We start from the raw sequence: 22,408 nt of genomic DNA, 5'->3' as shown, positions 1-22,408 counted from the left end.
TCCAGTTGTGGATTTATCAGTGTGCAGTAGAGTGGAAAAATTAATGAGTAATTCCATTTACACACTGAGAGCTGATTAGCTAGCCAACAGAGGAAACTGATGACTTCAGTAGAAATAAATTTAGTGATTTCTGTCTGGCTTCCAACTGACAGGCGTCATGAAAACCAACACATTTACACTGTTAGGCTCCTTTTTTGCTAGACTGACCAGAAACATCAAGGATGAAATGGGCCTGAAACTCAAATATATCCTCATCCTGGAGAGGGTTTACAATCTGAGAGCCTGATCTAGCATCCATTAAAGTAGATGGAAGGACTCATGTTGGCTTCAGCAGCGCTGGATCAGGCTTTAAGCCCACAAACTGATATAATACAAACTGGGGGGGGGAAACAGCACAGAGCAATAAGTGTCTTTTGGGTTAGCATTTAGCCTTTCTTGTGTTAACAAATTATGTAAAGTATGACTTTTACAAATATTCTGTGCCTTTTGTAGCCGTCTCTCTGCTGTCATACTGATACCTCAATATCTGGTTTACAGTTTATGAATTAAGGATCATAATATGATGAATAATCAGCAGCAACAACCTTTCTTTAGTGAAAGAATTTCCTCATTTCAGATATTTTTCAAATTAAAAAGAATACAATTACTTAAATAAAAAATAATTTTCCTGCTCTCTTCCTCCCTCCAGGCTTATATTATATATTATGCGCAAGAAAAATATTTCAACCATGTAAGGCAATTTGCAAATTTAGAACTGGACAAATACATCAATGATCCAGTGTTTCAGTTTTTCAAGGCATATGGAACCTTACATTTAGGTAAATACAAAGAAGAGGTGATTGTTATATTGGTAAGGAAAAGCAACAATTGAACTTACTTCACTTTCCACCTGTGGTTTTTTTTTTTTTATTCTCTTGTTTAAAACGGATTATTTTACTTTTCAATAACAGAAATGTTTAGGAAGAGATAGATGGCCCACTAGGTTTAATTTAAACCACTTCCAAAGTGATAAACTAAACTAGAAAAAGGTACTGTTTATACTGTAATAAGAATGTCCACGCAGGGAGTTATATAGGTATAACTATAGTGGCTTAAATACACACATTGCCTTATCTGGAATATATTGCCTTCCTGTGTAGCCAATCCCTAAATCTCAAATTCTGTTTCCAGCACAGTTCCAAGCTGGTATAACTGGGCTGGGCATGTCAGTGGGGTCAGGAGAGAGAACATCTTCTCCCAAGACAGTCAGTCTGCAGTTGCAACTTCAGCCTCACGGCTGAACGAGGCTCTGTGGTTTCATATATGCGTGGTTTGAATACCAGCTCGTCCATATGGCTCCTACTGCTTCATACTGGTACCTAATAAAGAGCAGATAGAGAAGAGAGATACTATCCCCAATCAATATTAAACATTTATGTTACTGTATCAGACTCTAAGTTTCTTAACAGTTTATTAGCTGTTTACACTCTTAAGTCATTTCTGTAACTAGCCTTACTGCATTCAGAGTTCCAGGTGTTATTAAAGGACCCAGGCGCCTTTTATAATACCCTTCCCAATATTATCTCTGGGACAAGCTTGCAGGTCTTCACATATATACCCAAGTTATTGCTCAATGTAATATAAGGCACCAGAATACAACAAAACAGTTCTATGAGCCAGCAAAAGACAAAACTATGATAATATTCAATCATATGCATACCGCACTCAGACCAAGTTTCCTGCTACATGTACTGCATCATTTCTCCAAGAATCAATCAGATAATTATATTGTATCTTAATTTCCACCCTTGCAAAGAAAAAAAAATGAAGGTGTGTGAGTAGGAAGTAGGGAACTGCTCAACTTGGAGCAATTCTTTTTTTCCAGAGCCTCTTGTATAACAGCTACTCCTGGGGGCATTCTGCACCAAAAAATTAAAAATTCTGTGCACAATATTTTAAAATTCTGCAAACTTTATTTGTCAAAATAACAGTACATAATCACTCCAGTTTCAATTATTTGGGTAATTTATTTCAACATACCTGTCAGCAAGTATGTCTGTAACAACACAGACACACACGAAAATTTCCCCAGGAGTAGAGAGTTAAGAAACCCCTATGACAACCCAGTTCCTATTTCTCTGCCCCCTTCCCCCCTACCCCAGAGCCCAGCTGGGGGTCCAGACACCCACAACCCCTCCCCCCCAGTCAAAACACCCAAACCCACTCCTCCCCAGAGCCCACCCGTGGGGCCCCCACAGGCCAGATACCCACACCCCATCCCCCCCAGAACCCAGCTACGCAGTCTCCCCAGCCTAAATACCCAAACCTCTACCCCCGGAGAGCCCAACTGTGGGCCCCCCACCCCTTGTCCAGACACCCATCCCCCTTCCCGCCCAGAGAAACAGCCTGATGCTGAGTCCCAGGCTTTCACAGAGTTTCCTGCACGCTGCTCTCGCCTTCCCTCAGGGCATGCTGGGAACTGCAGCTGCCAGGAACCCTCTAACTCCCTCTCCCTCCCCCCAGCAGTGTCATCTATGTAGGCAAACTGGGCGGGCTCTGCCAAGTCCAGTGGCCCATAGTGGTGGTTAGCAGCACTGCAGCCCATTTCTGTGAGGTAAAGGAAATTCAGCGTGTACAATGTCAATTTCCGCAAACTCTGCATTGCACAGGGGCGCAGAATTCCCTCAGGAGTAAACAGCAAATCAGGCCAGTAATGAGAGACCTGAACCTAGATCACATAATATACCCCCATAGTACATTATTCCTCAATGTTCCAATGATCCCAAAGCTAGATGCAAACTAAATATACATATATGAACAAGGTAGCTCCAGTGCCAAGGACATGTAATTAAAATGTACTGCTCAGTTAGCCTGAGTCTCCGAGCTGGGTATACAGCGAATTCTTTGAGTGATCGTTAAAACGTGAAAATTAGTGAATCTGCTATCTGCATTGTCTTTTCAGGCCAAATACAAGATGCTATCTTACAGCTAGAGAATGCCAGGAAATGCCACTCTGATGTTTCATTATGCTGCCTTTTAGCACTCATTTATGCACACAAAATATGTGAAAATGTTGGTGAGTTTTTCTTATCTGTTAAATGTCATTCATCACAAACTTACAAAAATCAGAAAGTTGACCAAATCAGTAGCCTTGTGCTGCATTCACATATTTAGGTCAAATGAAGACCATAGGGGGAAAGTAGCCTGAAAGTATTTTTATGGAAATATATGTGCCCTAACTGATGTCTTTTAAAAGGATTCTAACTGACTGTTAAAAGGAATAGCACCAAAAAGAAATATTGCTGCATTAATTGCTAAACTGACTGATGCATAGGCGCCGGAGCACCACGGAAAAAAATTGATGGGTGCTGAGCACCCCGTGGCCCCGCCCCGCCGCCCTGCTCCAACTCACCTCCGCCGCGAGCGCACTGCCGCGTCCTGCTTCTCCTCCCTCCCAGCCCTTGCGCCGGGACACAGCTGATTCGCGGGGGAGGAGGGGGAACGCTGTGCGCTGGGGGAAGAGGCGGGGCCAGAGTGGGGATTTGAGGAAGGGATGCAATAGGGACAGGGAGGGGGTGGAGTTAGGGCAGGGACTTTGGGGATGGGATTGGAATGGGGGCAGGGCCAGGGGCGGGAATGGGGTGAAGTCGGGGCGGTAAAAGGGGCAGAGGGGGCGCAGGCACCCACCGGCGCTAGAGAAAGTTGGTGCCGCTGCTGACAAGGGCAACCTGCCCCCAACCACTCATTTATCTGCCTGCCAGGCTGTTTTGAGAATTAATTAGTTAGTTTGTACAGTACTTTGAACTTGTAAAGCGTTATATACGTGCTAGGTATTGGAGAACTTGGGGATTTCACGAAGGAACAAGGTGTGTCTTTTATGAAATAACTATCTCATTATAAAATCCTCATGAAGACAAGGCAAACAGTAGTTTTACCATAATGTAGCTAGCTGACATATACCCTGGACAAACCTCCTATGGTATGCCTTGACCAGTTACATTGAGGTAAAACAGTTACTTGCCTTGAATTAGCTTTCTTATTGTGAACAACACATCTTTTTTTACTATTGAAAACAACAGCCTTCAGGACTGGTCTGAGTTCAGGGTGGTCTGGTTGTTTAAGCATTAGGTTGGAAATAATTAGACTCTCCTAGAACCAGGAAACACCTAGGAGTTCCCTACATTAAATCCTGCCTGGTTTGACTATACCCTTCACCCTTGTAAATTAGGTGAGTGAGTTACTTGCAGTTTGCGGTGTATGGATCTTTTAGATGAGATCTTAAAACCTATATTCTGTCTGCTCTTGTGGACATTACCAGTCCCATAGTACTTGTGCAAGAGTGGGTAGTTGCCTTGGTTTCATTGGCCAGAATAATCCCTCCCTTCTCGCCACACACACATCCTTACTTCTGTGCAGCATATTGTGCACTCATTTTCTGACTAGTAGTTGTCCTCTGACCTTAGAAAAAGGCTAATAATTGCCACATGAATGTAGTTAATAAAGCACTTTGGGATCCTTGGGGATAAAATGTGCTATATCAGTTTTATAGTAGAACCTCACTAATTCTCAGTTTATTAATATGCAAAAATAATCAGGGTGGATTTGATTTAAATCGTGATTTAAATCACTAGTCAGGAAGACTTGATTTAATCATGGATTTCTACATAAAAGTGCATTCTTGTTGGTTGTTATAACCTTAATACATATTATTCACAATTCAGAGACAGATGTAGGTTTCATTTTTAGAAGGTACACACTATCCATGTTTAAAGTGATTTATTTTGAAAACTTTTCAGATTAGTTTTACAGCTATATCAGAAAATGAATGATTCAGAGGTAAGTGAAGCAGATATTTATGAAGTCATTGGGAGGTGAACTATCTCCAATTCAATAGGTTAATCATTAATAGTTGGAGGATTTTCTTGCCATGCTGCATTAGGAGGAGAACATCACCAAACAGACATTTAAATTGTTTTATTTAACTAAAACAACAATATTATGTATTCTGGATTATTTTCTTCAACAGCAAACATAGAATATTTTAACAAAACAAGCATGTGACTTTTTTTTTATTTAGTTAAACATTCAAGTTTTTTAAAATCAGGTTTAGTTAAATGAAATATTTAAAAACACAAAATAAAAATTAAATCGACTGTGTCAGCCAGGTCAACATGAGGAAACTTAAAATATTGGCTTCTGCAGCTAACTCAGTTGTCTTCACCTTCATTTTCGTGTTTGTTCATAATCTGGAAAAGAAAAACAAGCTTTCCTGCTTTTTCAGGTCCCAAACGATTTCTCAATTTGGAATGAATTAGTCCAAAGGGGAAGAAAATATTCTTTCTACACCGGCAGAATAAGCTACTGCTGTTAAAAGTGAGATTATCACTTCAACAGTCTCTGAATCCAAGTGCTTAAATGACTTCCACCAGTTCACTGGTGTGACTTACTTTAAAACATCATCAGCAAACATATATTTCTTGAATGGTTCACCCTTAACTCTGAAGTTTATTATAGTTGGCATTATGGAGGGATGATTGCAGGATGTCTATGTCATAGCCAACTCCTCTTCTTCAGCAGTTAAGGTTTGACCCTGGTACCGATTATTGAGAATATTTGCAAGAAAATGAGCTGGAGATAGTGCTTGTCCCATTCGTTTTTTTAATGCTTGTAATTTAACTCTGTCATTGCATATTTCTCTTTTTAAGATCTCACTCAGTTCCTTCCAAATTTCAACAGCATCAGCAATAAAACAGCTATTTCCCTGCATTTTGTTCAAGGCTACAGAAATAGGCTTCAGGGTACTCAGCATGTGTTCAACATTTCTCTTAAGCCCAATGTTGAGAATTTTGTCTGTGACAGTGCCATCTATTTTTTCACAATTTTGTTCACAAACTGTCATTAGATTAGGCCAGTTCTTGATATAGTGCTCAAAACAGTCCACTATGAGTTCCATTGCACGTCTTGTGGGAGAGCTAGCTTGGTTCCTTCACTAATTGTTTGGACAGTTCCAGGAGACATTAATCTGTTTTATTGTATTTGGTATCTCCCAAGCAACGTGCAAGATTATTTCATAATACCAGGGAGAAAAAGGCAGGGAGCTAAGAATAAAACTAATTGGGGTTATATGAAGAAAGATATTGAGCACCTTCTATTCATGTTAAAGTGAATGGGAGTGTAGGATGCTAGGTACCTCTAAGAATTGGGCTCAAATCCCACACATGTTATGGGGAGAATAGATCCTACAGTAATAGAGAATGATGTCCTACTTTTTTCAGTTTGTCTGTATGCAAAAAATAACTCCAGTTAAAATATACCAGTTCTAAAAGGAAAAGCGCCTGCTATTTTATGCCCTGAATCTGCAAACCCTTACTTGCATGAGTAGCTTTGAGTTCAATGGAACTACCCACATGAAAAGTTATCCACGTGTGTAAGTGTTTGCAGGATTGGGGCCTTTGGTTCATTTGGCTACCAAATACCATATTTTGGCATTACATAAGTTCTATATATGTTTTAAACATTTTTGGTTGGGATATTTGCTTTCAGATCGTGATGCTGTTTTGGAACTGGAAAACAAATTAAAGGAAACCCGGAAGACTGCAGGAATTAATGCATTATATTATGCAGGAATGTTTCTGTGGCTGATGGGTAAAAATGATAAAGCAAATGAATACATTGACAGAATGCTGAAAATATCTAATGGGTCTAGAGAGGTAATGTATATAAAGGTTTTTCACCCATAAGACAACTGTCTGGCTGAAGTTCTCAATATTTAAAATTAAATGTGATCACAGTTTTAATTAGATGGTAAAAAATAAACTGGCAAAACATAGTAGATAATGTTTTCACCCCTCAGCTCACAGAGAGCTGAGAAAATTTAGATTTACCTAGATGTAAATATCTTGTTTCATACACAAGCTGAGATGAGAGCTGTTTGATGCTGTTTTTAAAACAGTTTGAAGTGAATGTCTCCACCTCAATCCAAATCAATATTTTTTTGCAAAGGAAAATAACTACATACTGAGTTTCTACCATGAAACATGGGAATGGCATTAATCATTGTGTGCAAATACATTTGTGTACAAAAACATTACTACTGTATACAAATATAGTACTTGTAAAAACTGATGAAGCAATTTTCACAGTACACAGATGATCAAAACACTAGTGTGTGTGATGTTAATGACTTGAAATGAATGAAGCAAATTATTTCATCGCGATGCTGTGAAGTAGGACAACTATCACACAAGTATGTCATGATGGGCCAGCTTCTACTGTAAATGTGAGGTAACTCTACCGACATCAGTGGAGTTACTCGATGTAACTGGGCACAGATCCAGTCCATAATTACACAGCCTTTATGCAGATTACCTTGGAATCTGTGCAATTTCTGGGAAGGCCCAACAGCCTGTGCTATAGAGAGGCAAACCCCACACTCTGATGAAAAATTTTTTGGAGGAATTCAGCCAGGGAGGACTCAAGATTTTTCCTTCTCTTGAATTCTCTCCCATGGATTTCATTACAGAAGAAAGCAGTCTGGCCACAGAAGCAATATTGAAAATGCAAAAAATTAGACAGGCTGGTCACATCTGTCACATGTCAACCCAGGCCACAAGGTGTGGATATTAATATATTGAAGTTTTGACTGATACACAACAGGTGGATGACAAATCTAGCCAAATTTCTCAATAAATATACTCGAGTTTTTTTTTTTTTCTGAAAATTCTTATCCATCTGTTGATGTGTTGCACACTGAGAATTTGATACTTTTGACTCCTAATTAAATGGATAAGACAAGAATTTGGGTTTTTTTTTTCTGGTTTCATCCATATACATTGCCAACAGAGAATGATCCTTTTAACAAAGATTGGTTTCAGAATAGTAGCCGTGTTAGTCTGTATCCGCAAAAAGAACAGGAGTACTTGTGGCACCTTAGCGACTACTTGTTCTTCTTTTTGCGGATACAGACTAACACGGCTGTTACTCTGAAATGTGGCACCTTAGCGACTAACAAATTTATTAGAGCATAAGCTTTCGTGGACTACAGCCCACTTCTTCGGATGCATATAGAGTGGAATAAATATTCCCTCCTCAATATTTATTCCACTCTATATGCATCCGAAGAAGTGGGCTGTAGTCCACGAAAGCTTATGCTCTAATAAATTTGTTAGTCTCTAAGGTGCCGCAAGTACGCCTGTTCTTTTAACAAAGATTGTGTGCAATGGCTAATTCAAATATTTGCCAGAATACTGACTTTGAAAATTCATAGATTATAGGACTGGAAGGGACCTCGAGAGGTCATCGAGTCCAGTCCCCTGCCCGCATGGCAGGACCAAATACTGTCTAGACCATCCCTGATAGACATTTATCTAACCTACTCTTAAATATCTCCAGAGACGGAGATTCCACAACCTCCCTAGGCAATTTGTTCCAGTGTTTAACCACCCTGACAGTTAGGAACTTTTTCCTAATGTCCAACCTAGACCTCCCTTGCTGCAGTTTAAACCCATTGTTTCTGGTTCTATCCTTAGAGGCTAAGATGAACAAGTTCTCTCCCTCCTCCTTATGACACCCTTTTAGATACCTGAAAACTGCTATCATGTCCCCTCTCAGTCTTCTCTTCTCCAAACTAAACAAACCCAGTTCTTTCAGCCTTCCTTCATAGGTCATGTTCTCAAGACCTTTAATCATTCTTGTTGCTCTTCTTTGGACCCTTTCCAATTTCTCCACATCTTTTTTAAAATGCGGCGCCCAGAACTGGACACAATACTCCAGCTGACGCCTAACCAGAGCAGAGTAGAGCGGAAGAATGACTTCTCGTGTCTTGCTCACAACACACCTGTTAATGCATCCCAGAATCATGTTTGCTTTTTTTGCAACAGCATCACACTGTTGACTCATATTTAGCTTGTGGTCCACTATAACCCCTAGATCCCTTTCTGCCGTACTCCTTCCTAGACAGTCTTTTCCCATTCTGTATGTGTGAAATTGATTTTTCCTTCCTAAGTGGAGCACTTTGCATTTGTCTTTGTTAAACTTCATCCTGTTTAACTCAGACCATTTCTCCAATTTGTCCAGATCATTTTGAATTATGACCCTGTCCTCCAAAGTAGTTGCAATCCCTCCCAGTTTGGTATCATCCGCAAACTTAATAAGCATACTTTCTATGCCAATATCTAAGTCGTTGATGAAGATATTGAACAGAGCCGGTCCCAAAACAGACCCCTGCGGAACCCCACTCGTTACGCCTTTCCAGCAGGATTGGGAACCATTAATAACAACTCTCTGAGTACGGTTATCCAGCCAGTTATGCACCCACCTTATAGTAGCCCCATCTAATTTGTATTTGCCTAGTTTATCGATAAGAATATCATGCGAGACCGTATCAAATGCCTTACTAAAGTCTAGGTATACCACATCCACCGCTTCACCCTTATCCACAAGGCTCGTTATTCTATCAAAGAAAGCTATCAGATTGGTTTGACACGATTTGTTCTTCACAAATCCATGCTGGCTGTTCCCTATCACCTTACCACCTTCCAAGTGTTTGCAGATGATTTCCTTAATTACTTGCTCCATTATCTTCCCTGGCACAGAAGTTAAACTAACTGGTCTGTAGTTACCTGGGTTGTTTTTATTTCCCTTTTTATAGATGGGCACTATATTTGCCCTTTTCCAGTCTTCTGGAATCTCTCCCGTCTCCCATGACTTTCCAAAGATAATAGCTAGAGGCTCAGATACCTCCTCTATTAGCTCCTTGAGTATTCTAGGATGCATTTCATCAGGCCCGGGTGACTTGCAGGCATCTAACTTTTCTAAGTGATTTTTAACTTGTTCTTTTTTTATTTTATCCGCTAAACCTACCCCCTTCCCATTAGCATTCACTATGTTAGGCATTCCTTCAGACTTCTCGGTGAAGACCGAAACAAAGAAGTCATTAAGCATCTCTGCCATTTCCAAGTTTCCTGTTACTGTTTCTCCCTCTTCACTAAGCAGTGGGCCTACCCTGTCTTTGGTCTTCCTCTTGCTTCTAATGTATTGATAAAAAGTCTTCTTGTTTCCTTTTATTCCCGTAGCTAGTTTGAGCTCATTTTGTGCCTTTGCCTTTCTAATCTTGCCCCTGCATTCCTGTGTTGTTTGCCTATATTCATCCTTTGTAATCTGTCCTAGTTTCCATTTTTTATATGACTCCTTTTTATTTTTTAGATCGTGCAAGATCTCGTGGTTAAGCCAAGGTGGTCTTTTGCCACATTTTCTATCTTTCCTAACCAGCGGAATAACTTGCTTTTGGGCCCTTAATAGTGTCCCTTTGAAAAACTGCCAACTCTCCTCAGTTGTTTTTCCCCTCAGTCTTGATTCCCATGGGACCTTACCTATCAGCTCTCTGAGCTTACCAAAATCTGCCTTCCTGAAATCCATTGTCTCTATTTTGCTGTTCTCCCTTCTACCCTTCGTTAGAATTGCAAACTCTATGATTTCATGATCACTTTCACCCAGGCTGCCTTCTACTTTCACATTCTCAACGAGTTCCTCCCTATTTGTTAAAATCAAGTCTAGAACAGCTTCCCCCCTAGTAGCTTTTTCAACCTTCTGAAATAAAAAGTTGTCTCCAATGCAGTCCAAGAATTTGTTGGATAGTCTGTGCCCCGCTGTGTTATTTTCCCAACATATATCCGGATAGTTGAAGTCCCCTCAAATGTTTGAATCTTGGTCTGTCAGTTCTCTTCTGTCAATAATAACGAAAATCCATTTTATAATCAAGGTAAGACATGAAGGGTGTGCTTCATTGTGCTTAAATGGCACCTCTTGGTTGGCTGGACACTTGGCCATAATGCTCATTGAATTGTAGTGAGGAGGATGCTTTTATGCTTAAGGTGTAATTTTAAAGACAGGTATATTGTTATTAGGCTGCATCAGTTATTGCTATGTGTGGCTAAAGGTGACGCTGCTTTCTGATATTATATCTTTTGTGGCTTTAAATAATTTTCAAAGGTGCTTAGCGATTGTGAAAGGCATCTTTTTATTATTTTTATGCATTTAAATATTTAAACAAAAATAAATGTACTTGAGACAAGAAATTAAGACTTTTCACTGCATATTATGATTTGCCTATTGTGTAACTTAAAATATATGGATTTTTTTTTTTACCTTTACAGGGTCTTATGCTTAAAGGATGGGTGTACTGTACATCTGACAAACAGCATGCTATTAAGAAATCTATCAAATACTTAGACGAAGGGATCCAAGACACCACCGATATATTTGGGATGATGGGAAAGGTATAGTTAATTCTTGGGGGTTTTTTAACTCTATTTTATACTTTTCTTCTTACTTCACTCATTGTCATTGGACTTCATTTTTGACAGAGAGGACACAGGACAACTTCCTTTTCCTGTGCCCACTCATACCATTGTTGACTCCTAGGTTGCTTTCCAGAAATATATAGCCTGTTTTCAAAGGGATTTAGGCACCTAAAGATGCAAATAGGAGCCTTGTAAGATTTTCAAAAGTGCCTAAGCAGGTTTGGTGCCTAACTCCCATTAACTTCCAGCTCCTCCCTTGCTAGTCCTGACCATGAAAGTAAGAAGGGACTGGGAGATGCTGGGGTCCAGTTCTCTAAAACTGGTGAGTCTTGTGATGACTATGTAGGGAGGGCTGGGAGGCCCTGAATTTAATCCCCCTTCTTGTTGGCTCCAGTTGCCACAAAAATAAGTGATCTGGATCTTTTGCTGGTTCAAATAATGAAGCAGATGATAATTAGCTACCAATTTAATGATATTCCATTAGCATATTAGTACAATCTGCCACTTTTCTGAATCAATGAGATTGTTTTTCTTTCTTTTTTTTCCCCTCCATAGGCAAGATATTTCATGATGCAACAGAACTATTCAGGTGCTCTGGAAGTAGTTAACCAAATAATAGTCAATTTTTCTGGTTTCATACCTGCATTTATCCTCAAGATGAGGCTATTTTTAACTCAGCAAGACTGGGAGCAAACTTTAGAAACTGCACTAAGGTAGGGATGATAAAAACCAAACAAATCCAGAACAGACTAAGATATGTAATTTTGTTTCTAAATTCTACTACATGCCTCTATAAAGTTGTTACACATATATTTGTAAAGTTAAGAGTATATTTCTTCTTCAGATTCATTTCCTCAAAATACATTTAACTACTTAAAATATTTTAAGCAATTGTCTTCCATGAGGTCCCAGAATAATTTTTCCTGATATTAAGCACAGTTTCATAGTAACTGAAATGTGTGTCCCTGGGACAGTATTTGTTACTTATATCAGAGTGTAAATTCTCAGATTATGTCTACATAGCAAAAAACCCTACCTATCAGTGTCTCAGAGCTCAGGTCAACTGTCTTAGGCTTGTAGGGCCTGTGATATGGGGCTGAAAATAGCCATGTAGACATTCACGCTCAGGATGCAGCCGTGGGCTCTAAGCTCTTCCTCTCTTGACAGATCTCAGAGCCTGGGCTCCAGCCTGAGACCGAATGTCTACTCAGATATTTTTAGCCCTGTGAGCTCAAATCAATTTGATCTGGGCTCTGAAACTCACTGTCTGAAACTTTGCTGTGTAGATGTACCCTTGGATACTTTAGAGCCACAGTTTTTCCTACCCCTACTTTCCCTTTTTACCACAATTAGAAATGTAGAAATGTATCATTTATGAAGCTTTCACTCAATGACTAGATTATCTTTCAACATCAGAGAACACGCTGAATCTATTAAAAAATAACTGTATGTACTGTATTCTGTTTTGCTTTGTAAAACTTGTATGCGACTTACATATAATAATTATTGTTTAAGAATCCTGAGCAAAGATGAGACCAATATAGATGGACTTCAAGCTAGTATTGTAAATGAGCTTTCAAGAACTGGAAACTTGAATGCAGTGAGTATTCTATATTTACTAGTATTTGAAGTATAAAGCTGAGGCCTTGATTTTTTTGTGATCCTTAAAGACCTCATGGTACTTTTTCAAGAGAAGTGGTATGAAGAGGTTCTAATCCTAGAAGACATCCCAACACTCCATGACTCCCAAACCATCCTCTGTCACCATCAGAGCATAGCCCTATCTCTCCAATATCAATATTATGCTTTCATTCACACTTGATGCTGGAATGTAGTCTTCAAAGCTCACCTGCATCAATCCTATCTTTAGATTCCTTCCAGATTTCTGAAGTGCAAGGGATGGACTAGATGGCCTTCTAGAGGTGCATTTTAGCTTAAGTGGTTCTGTGATTCTAAGAGCAATAAGAGGAAATGTAGTTGGTGGAAAGGCACGTGAGCCAGTTTATGGTTAGTATCCTAAACTGTTATAAATGTACGCTGTAAATCACAATGCTAATTTACTTAGCCAAGTAATTTCTGCAGTTAGAATAGAATTCATCCAGCAGCACAATAGTGATGGAAGTCTGTAACAGAACATTCGTAATTCTCCTGTAGAACAGAAGTACAGGGAGAGTTCACATCATTTTCATGTGACGTAGCTGGTGTAGGCTATGGAGTAGGGGTTGGAGTAGGCCGATGAAGAGGCAGAGGAGAGGTCAATGGGTTCATGATTATGAAGCCCATGGGCTTGAGTAGCAGCCACTGAGCCCTGTATTTTGCCTGCTGTCTTGATAAAGGATTCTATACTCCATCCCAACAGTCTACTCAGACTTTGTTTGGGTCATGAATTTTACCCTGTGTACCATTCAAAGGACTCTTGTGTAAAGAATGGTAGTATTATCTGAATTATTCTCTCTAATTTTGAAATAAATTCATTAGTTCATTAAATATTTTTTTCTGCAGGCATCATTTCAACTTAGAGATTTTATTCATTCTTTGGAGACTAAAGAACCTCATAATGCAGACTTACATCTTCGAAAAATCCTTGTGGTCAGTAGATTGGTAAGCATGTTTGTTTGTTTAAAAACTGATAGTAATTATGCATCTGTGGAAGCAACTACATAGTTGCAGGTGTGACTAGTTTTCCATTATAAACTTACAAACTTAAGGGTACCGTCTGACTTTTCTGCAGAGTTCATAAAATCTACAATGCTAAGAAGTTTGCAGGCATCAATTTGAAGAAATGTCTCAAGCGGAAAACCGAGATTCATTAGTTAGCATAGTGTTATCTGGCATAGCTGTTATCTAGACTATGTCATTCACATACTCAGAGAATTTCACAGGAAATAGTTACACATAACAGAAAAACCAGCATTTTTCCTTGACAATTTCTACCCATACCTAGAACTCAATTATTCTGGCTTTGTTATAGGTGAAGTGGATTCACCCTTGATATTGGAGACAAGCTCTATGAATGATACATATTATGTTTGGCCACCCATTGGATATTCCTCAGAAATGAAATCTCAGCCCCGTTGACTTCAGTGGAGCCATGATTTCACTCCAAATATTCTATTTACTGCTTGGTATTCCAAGACAGTGGGTCTATTTTATTTTTAACTATTTTGTAGATTTGCTATATTTAAGTACTTATTTCCCCCCGTTTTATCTTGACTGAATTGGAATTTTTTGTAAAATGTCTGTTTCTTTATATTCTGAACATTGTTCAGTAGTCCATGTGAATTTTGTTACTTTCAGTGTGGGAAGAATCAACAAATCTTGCAGCTAATATATGGATTTATTGAACGCTCTTATACAAAATTAAAGTCTTCAGATGCATGTTTTGCTAACGAGCTGGGATATCAACTAATTCTTCAGGGGAAGTGGAAAGATGCTTCTGTGTGGTATAGAAGAGCAATGGAGCTGGATGAAAGCAGTGTAGATGCTCTAACAGGTAGGGTTGGGTTGGTTATTTTAAGAGAACTGTGATAATTTTAAGGTCTTTGGGGCAGAGAATCTGCCTTCCTTTGTGTTTGGAAAGTGTTAGCACATTGTGGATACTATTGGAAACAAATACCAATAATATTTCAACACACCAGCTAGTTCAGCTTCTTTTTTTATTAATAGATGTAATATCTGAATGCAACTGGGTTTGATCTATGTTTTTGGTTTTCCTTTTTTGCATTAACATTTGTATTTTTACATACACTCATATATATGGAGTATGTGGGCCAGATCCTTGGGCTGGGCTTAGTCCCTTTTGCACTGCTTCAGTGGCACAAAAGGGATTTATAACTGCCCTAAAAGGGTAGGTGGGGGATTCTTCTACCAAAGGGGAAAATTTGATATTACAAGCCCATAAGGTCTTTTGTATGTTTGCATAGATACAAATGTCATCCACACCATAAAAATCTGAAAACAAGTCATCCCTATCTACTGACTGCAATATAGTTTTCAAATGTGCAGGAGTTTTATGAACTTATAGTCTATGAAGGCCTTTACTCATCACTTCAATCACAGCTTGTGTTCACATCCACTGAATCTCCTCATAAAGTCTCTGTTTATTATGCTTCTCACAGTGTTTCTCCTTCTCCTGGTAGCTGTACAGTATCTGCAACTTCTGCATTTCTAAGCGCAACCTTTTCAGTTCCAACTGTTGGTGCCATTGTCGCTCATGCATTCTTGCATCTGGGCACTACCTTCCATACTCCTGAATAGCTTTACCTGGACCTGAGAGCTTTTCTGGTTTTGGCCTTGTGGCATCTTCCTCAAGGCACCCAGACCTGTGAGCCACTGTGTTCCCCAGGGCCTCAGCAAGTAAGAGCTTTGCTGCTGCTAAGCTGTGTGTCAGCCTCCTGACTCTGCCTTGCAAGCAAACTCTTCAAGACTATGCCAGTCTAAAATCTTGCCTTGCACTTTCCTGTCCCTGTTGGGCAGATTTTAACAGGAACAGCAAAAGGCACATCCCTGACACAAAGGCCTGCCCCTTGCCAGATTTCAAGTCCCTGTTCCAGAGCACAAGCAAGAGCTTCTCAAAGAAAAGATTGCTAGGATTTTTTAACATTGAGAAAACAACATATTTTTCCTAGTTTTCATCTTAGAAATTGTTGAAATTTAAATTTTGAAAAAAATTCAACTTGAGGCAAACACCCAGAGTGGAAAATTTCAGCCCAAGTAGTTAAATTTGGCAAAGTTATAAGCAACTGAAAACAAGTCTTAAATTGGGAAGTGTCGGACAGCCTTAATAATGGGCGGAGCTAGAAGTCCCACTTATAATGCTCTTTACTTACAAGACTGCAACTCTAACAAAGATTCATATGAATCTATGAATCTTTGTTAGAGTTGCAGTCTTGTAAGTGCTGCAAATCTCAAAAAAAAAAAAAAGGCATGCCTACGGCCCAATATTGCAATGTACGAATAGCTCCTTTATCACTGAAATCAACGTCAGTTGAGGGCACATAACACTTAGTACCTTGCAAGATTGGGCACTTCATAGGCCTCAGTTCAGCAAAGCACTTAAACATTTATTTAACTTTAAACACATTTAAAAATTCCACTGAAGCTAAGATTCAAGCAAATGCCTAAAGTTAAGGACATGCTAAAGTGTTTTTGATGATTAGTGATAGATTGTTCAGTTTGGATAATAATGTGGAGTATAGATCAATTTAACATTTTTTTTATCAATTTAGAAATAACTTCTTTGGGTATTTGCCCACATGGACCGTGCTATAGGTGCCCCATGCACACAAGATCAGATTTGTTCAGCAGTGGCCTCTAGGTCTGCACTTGTGCCCTGCATGTCCTCAAGCTCCTCACCCAAGGGCATAAAGGATGGAGAGGGCCCATCTGCCACTCAGTTCCTTCTTATGACCTGTGGCAGCGAGATGGAACTTCCTCAGTGTCCTGTGCTACCCCATAGCTGTATCTTTCTTATTCTTCTGACCATTAGTGTTAGTTCTTATAGTTATTAGTACCTAGTTAGGCCATTGGCTCTTTTAACAAAGGTGGGGGAAATTTTAGTTCCTCAAGTTATCTTGGTACTATATGTAGGTATCATCCCTGTGGTGGAAGCTATGTCTCCAAATTTTAAAATCTTTCTAGCCAGTGTGGCAGACATCCCCTTAAATGAGCGTATGTTAAGTGTGTTTCTGGCTTTGGTGAGGGATGCGTCCCTGAAAAATATTTGATCTGTAGATTTTTTTCAAATGTCACCTAATAGGCTGGAGACACCTGATTGAAATTATTTTTGTTAAAATGCTAAATAAAAGGTGTGCCTGGTTCTGAGACCCCTTTGTAAAAAGAACCTCCTGTTGCTTCAAAACTATTTAGCCAGTGGTCCTGGATCCTGAGTCTCCTTGGACTCGAAGAGACCTGGCACCTCAACAGAGTCTACTGACATCATCACACAGATCCCCTTGGGTCAGTCAATTGCTCCTCCTGGCCATGGTAGGAAAGAGAACTGCTCTATGACTGTGTCCTGGCACCAATCACCATCGCCAGTTTATAGATATGCGTCTTGATTCAAAGTCAGCAAGGGTTTGTCTCCCTCAAGTGTGGTTTGACACCATGAGTCATCTTATATCAGATCTTAAGATTCAGCCAAGGACATCACTAAAAAAGTCTGTCTCAGACTTCTGGGTCATGTAACCTCTTGCACATACATGATACTGCCATGTTGTGTCTGTCCACTCCAACAATTACTAAAGTTAGTCTATCAGCCAAACAGATGGCGTGAATCTGCAAGTAGTGATTACTGAGAATATCCTGTCATCACTACTCTGGTGGAAGGATCCACTAAATGTCTACTAGGTGTGATGCCTGTGTCTCCAACTCCCAAAATGCTCCTCTGATGGACACCTCCAAATAGGGCCAGGGGGACACATCTGGCTCATCTACAGACACAAGGACTGTGGTCCCTGGCAGAATCTCAACTACATATAATCATACTAGAACTCAGGGCAATTTGTCTAGCTCACAACGCATATCTACCTCTTATGCAGGTATGGCATGTAAATTGACATATCACAGAACCAACATGTGATTCTACACCTGAAAGCATCATCTTTGTATCTGACAGCTTGAACATTAGCTGGCTAATATTAGAAGATGAATACCGCTCTACAGCAGTTATGACTTTCTCATTCAGAGCAGAAAGCCTTCAACAAGGCTTATTACTGTGGCCAAGTGGAAGAGGTTTTCAGTATTGGCTGCTTGCCATAACCTTCTCCCCGTAGAGATCTCTATACCAATCATCTTGATAATTTATCTTTGAAACACTCAGGTCTCTCTGTTAAAGTTCACTTAGCAGCCATAAAGGGCCACAGAGTTTTTCTCCATTCTATGGTAACCACATTTTTGAAAAGGTTAACACCTGTTCCTACCTGTTGAAGGTTTTTCCCTGAGACTTAGATGTAGTTTGACTGTCTTTGCTGACGCCTCCATTTGAGTCTGTCGTCTTGTTCTTTGTATCATTTGTCTATTGACATGGAATTCTTGGTAATCATTACCTCTGCTCTCAGGACGAGGCAGATCCCAGCACTGATCGCAGGACCACTGTATAGCACCTTCCATAAGGATAGCTAGTCTTTCTCCACACCCCAAATTTCTACCTGAAGCATCTTGTATTTCCATTAAATCAGTTTATTCACCTACCAGTGTTCTTTCCAAGACATCACTTGTCTTCTGCAAAAACTAAACTTCACATTCTGTATGTTTTAAGAACTCTCTCCTTACTGTCTGAATAAGAAAAAAACAAACCACAAATGATCGAGATACTTTGTTTCTTTTGGTGACAAATCCAGAAGCCAACACACAGACTCTCAAAATAGGTGTCAGACTATATTAACTTTTTCAGTTAATAGGAAATCCTAACTTCACCATCTCACATCAAAGCACATTCTTCTAGAGCTCAGGCAGCCTCCTTGCCAGTAGGGATCTCTATACTTGAAGTCTGTATAGCGTCTACTTGAAGTTCAGTACATATCTTTACAAGATATTATTTTCTCATGTTGGCCTTTAGATCTGATGCCCAATTTGGCAAGGGAGTTTTACAGTCCTTGTTTAGATAGGACTCTGCGTGCCAATCAGAGTGAGATCTGTATGAAAAATACCTGAAGAAGAAAAAACGGTTACTTACCTTAGAGTAATTGTAGTTCTTCCAGATGTTTTGTCCACCTGGATCCCATAATCCGCCCTCCTTCTTGCTAATGCAGAGTCCTTTAAACTTGGGATTCTGTATTGGTGAAGGAACTGAGTGGAAGTTGGGGCTGCCCTGCCCTTTGTGCCCTTGAATGAAGGGCTCATGGATATGCAAGGTGCATGAACAGCCCAACGAACATTGCTAGTCCAAAGAATCCAATCTCATGCACACAGGGTGCTTGTGTACCAAGAGTGGGATCCACATGGACAGAACATCTCAAAGAACCAAATTACTGTAAGGCAAGTAACTTTTTTATTGTTGTGGTTAAAATTCCTTTTTATTGTATTTCTAAACACATGACATGTTATTGTATTAACGTTGTTGCATTACAGGTATTATTTGGTGCCAGGTGCTGGAAGGGAAGCTGGATGAAGCAGAGCATCAGCTGGAATTCTTAAAGGAAGTTCAGCAGTCCATTGGAAAATCTGCGGTTAGATATAGAAATACAATTGTTTACTGTATTTTTGTTCTTCATTTCTACACATGTTCCGGGCACATTGCATACCTTCAAAATTCTGCGCAGTTATGCTGGTGTAAATCCAGGGTAACTTCATTGACTGACAGAATCTGTCCCACAAACATTAACAAAATATATTAAATCAATCTTCAGAACTAGACTGCCTAAAAACTTTCCCAACTCCATTTCCCCACACAATTCATCCTCGAGAAAAGCAGGAAGGGACCGCTAGGTCTTGAAGGATGTTCTGAAGACTACCAAATGTTCCAGAATCAAGGAACCCTCACAGAAAACACTACTGCCAGCCTCCTTTTATTTAATCAGGGTTGTTAGCTCTAGCACAATTATTGCAATTGCTTTTGTATCACATGGGGAAAGACAGTCTTTTAAGCAGATAGTCCCTGCCATTTAGGAGTTTATAGGTCAAAATCAATATCAATCTTCATCTGGAAATTGATTAGCAGCCAGTGCAAACCCTGGAACACAAGTGTAACATGCACCCAGTGGGGGATGCTTCTTAACAAGTGGACCACATTCTGCTCTAGCTGTAGTTTCTGAATGCTTCTAAGGTGCAACACCATCTGTGCTTCAGTCATGCAAGATGCTGAGCACTCCAGCCCCAGTCTAGCAAAGCACTTAAAGCACATACTTATCTTATGATTTAGTAGTGTTTTAAACTAATTTGATACTTATTTGCATGGATGTAAATGACTATACAAAGCCCTAAAGGTCCAACATTTAGACAAGGGATGGGATAGTTCCCAAAATAAAACACACAATTTGATGTAAACAGATGTAAGTAGCCTAAAACTATCTTCAGATGATCACTCTGTCTTTGCACTGAAATCCACTGGAGCTATGTGCACTTATCCAAAGACAGCATTTGTCCTAATGTAGTAAAATGTGGAATTTTCCTTTTTACAGGTTCTAGTTTATCTTCAGGCAGTTATTGCTTCAAAGAAAAACAAGAATGAACCAGTTGCAACTGCCCTTTTGAATGAAGCTGCAGAACTTCATTTTTCTGCTTTGCACGGCCTTCCTCTGAGCATGGAATACTATGAAAAACTAAACCCCATGTTCCTGATTGAAATCGTGAAGGAATATTTAGTCTTCTGTCCCAAACAGGTGAGAAATATTTTAGATAAAATATGTAGTATTCATTTATTGTCTGTTGATATTTAACTTTGATATTGTAATTTAGAAATCTAGATGTTTAATTTCTCCAGAATACATGTCCATAACTTTCGTTGAACTTAAGAGATGATATATGTAGAAATGGAGGAGAGACTAGACACCAATATGTTTTCCTTTTGAAATGGTACTCTGTATACTATACTTCTGGAAAATATGTAGTAAGGACAATCTAATTCTTAATTTTTCTTAGCCTAGGTCACCTGGTCAAATTGTATCTCCTTTTCTTAAACAAGCAGCTATAATTTTGAATCCAGTGGTTAAAGCTGCTCCTGGTATGCTGGAGCCTCTTTATCTAATGGCACAAGTCAAATATTTATCAGGTAAGACTAGACCATTTTGTTAAATCCAAAGAAAAAGAAAAATGTACATGCTAAGAAATGATTAGGCTTAAGACTCATTGACAGCCAGAACACATTCTGAAAATTTGGATTAAACTGAGTTAGTACCTTTTGATATCAGGGGGTAGCCGTGTTAGTCTGTATCTACAAAAACAACAAGGAGTCTGGTGGCACCTTAAAGACTAACAGATTTATTTGGGCATAAGCTTTCATGCATGTACATGCCTCTCTGCCATGTACATTGGCCAAACCGGATAGTCCCTCCGCAAAAGAATAAATGGACACAAATCGGACATCAGGAATGGTAACATACAAAAGCCAGTAAGTGAACACTTCAATCTCCCTGGTCATTCTATTACAGATTTAAAAGTCACTATCATTGAACAAAAAAACTTCAGAAACAGACTTCAAAGAGAAACAGCAGAACTAAAATTCATTTGCAAATTTAACACCATTAATCTGGGCTTGAATAGGGACTGGGAGTGGCTGGCTCATTACAGAAGCAGCTTTTCCTCTCCTGGAATTGACACCTCCTCATCTATTACTGGGAGTGGACTACATCCACCCTGATTGAATTGGCCCTGTCAACACTGGTTCTCCACTTGCAAAGTAACTCCCTGCTCTCCATGTGTCAGTGTATATAATGCCTGCATCTGTAACTTTCAATCTATGCATCTGAAGAAGTGAGGTTTTTATCCACGAAAGCTTATGCCCAAATAAATCTCTTAGTCTTTAAGGTGCCGCCAGACTCCTTGTTACCTTTTGATGTATGCAGTGTTGTTGTAGCCATGTTGGTCCCAGGATATTAGAGAGAAAAGATGGGTGAGGCTATAACTTTTATTGGCCCAACTTCTGTTGGCGAGAGAGACAAGCTTTTGAACTTACATAGCAGTCTTCTTCAGGTCTGGGACAATCCCACCAACAGAAGTTGGTTCAATAAAAGATATTACCTCACCCACCTTGTCTCTTAGTACCTTTTGACGTATTCTGTTGCTTTGTGTCCCTCAGTTTGTCCAATAAAATTACATTACACCACAAAATTTGAAACATAGGTGGATTTTGACACTGGCTCATGCAAGTGGCAGTTTTCAAGGGTAGGAGTAGTAAAATGTTTAGGAAATTGTCATTATTTGGTTTATGATAATGAAACTGAGAGAGAAGAAAATATGATCATTAGGAATATGTTCATTACTGGGATTAAACCAGCCATTACTATTTCTCAAAAGTGGAAAAAAAATGCTAGGATCTGATGAAAATACTACTCCTGTTGCATTTCCAACTAAATATTCTCTTGGCCTTATGGGCACAGATCCAGTCTCCAGAGGTTGTAATGAAAGAGCAGAAAATGTAAATGACTGCCAATGGCTATATAAGACATTTGTGGCATTGAGTGTCTGCATTG

General features: G+C 39.4%; 1 protein-coding gene across 3 annotated transcripts in view; it reads left to right on the top strand.

The window, feature by feature from the left end:
• The window catches only part of TTC21A (tetratricopeptide repeat domain 21A), a 60,725-nt gene that overhangs the window by 5,484 nt on the left and 32,833 nt on the right, over nt 1–22,408 (top strand). For 2 of the 3 annotated variants that reach the window (XM_005297144.5, XM_008163007.4), the window contains exons 2-12: nt 689–818; nt 2,942–3,055; nt 6,523–6,689; nt 11,133–11,255; nt 11,835–11,992; nt 12,795–12,879; nt 13,782–13,880; nt 14,577–14,772; nt 19,350–19,447; nt 20,399–20,599; nt 20,859–20,988. In XM_005297144.5, the coding sequence (XP_005297201.3) occupies nt 689–818; nt 2,942–3,055; nt 6,523–6,689; nt 11,133–11,255; nt 11,835–11,992; nt 12,795–12,879; nt 13,782–13,880; nt 14,577–14,772; nt 19,350–19,447; nt 20,399–20,599; nt 20,859–20,988 (1,501 nt within the window). The remainder of the gene's footprint in view (nt 1–688; nt 819–2,941; nt 3,056–6,522; nt 6,690–11,132; nt 11,256–11,834; nt 11,993–12,794; nt 12,880–13,781; nt 13,881–14,576; nt 14,773–19,349; nt 19,448–20,398; nt 20,600–20,858; nt 20,989–22,408) is intronic. The other variant, XM_042859533.2, reaches the window with a different exon arrangement.

This window comes from Chrysemys picta, chromosome 2 (genome assembly GCF_011386835.1).
Source record: "Chrysemys picta bellii isolate R12L10 chromosome 2, ASM1138683v2, whole genome shotgun sequence".
NCBI lineage: Eukaryota > Metazoa > Chordata > Testudines > Emydidae > Chrysemys > Chrysemys picta.
This window is presented reverse-complemented; position numbering and strand designations above follow the sequence as displayed.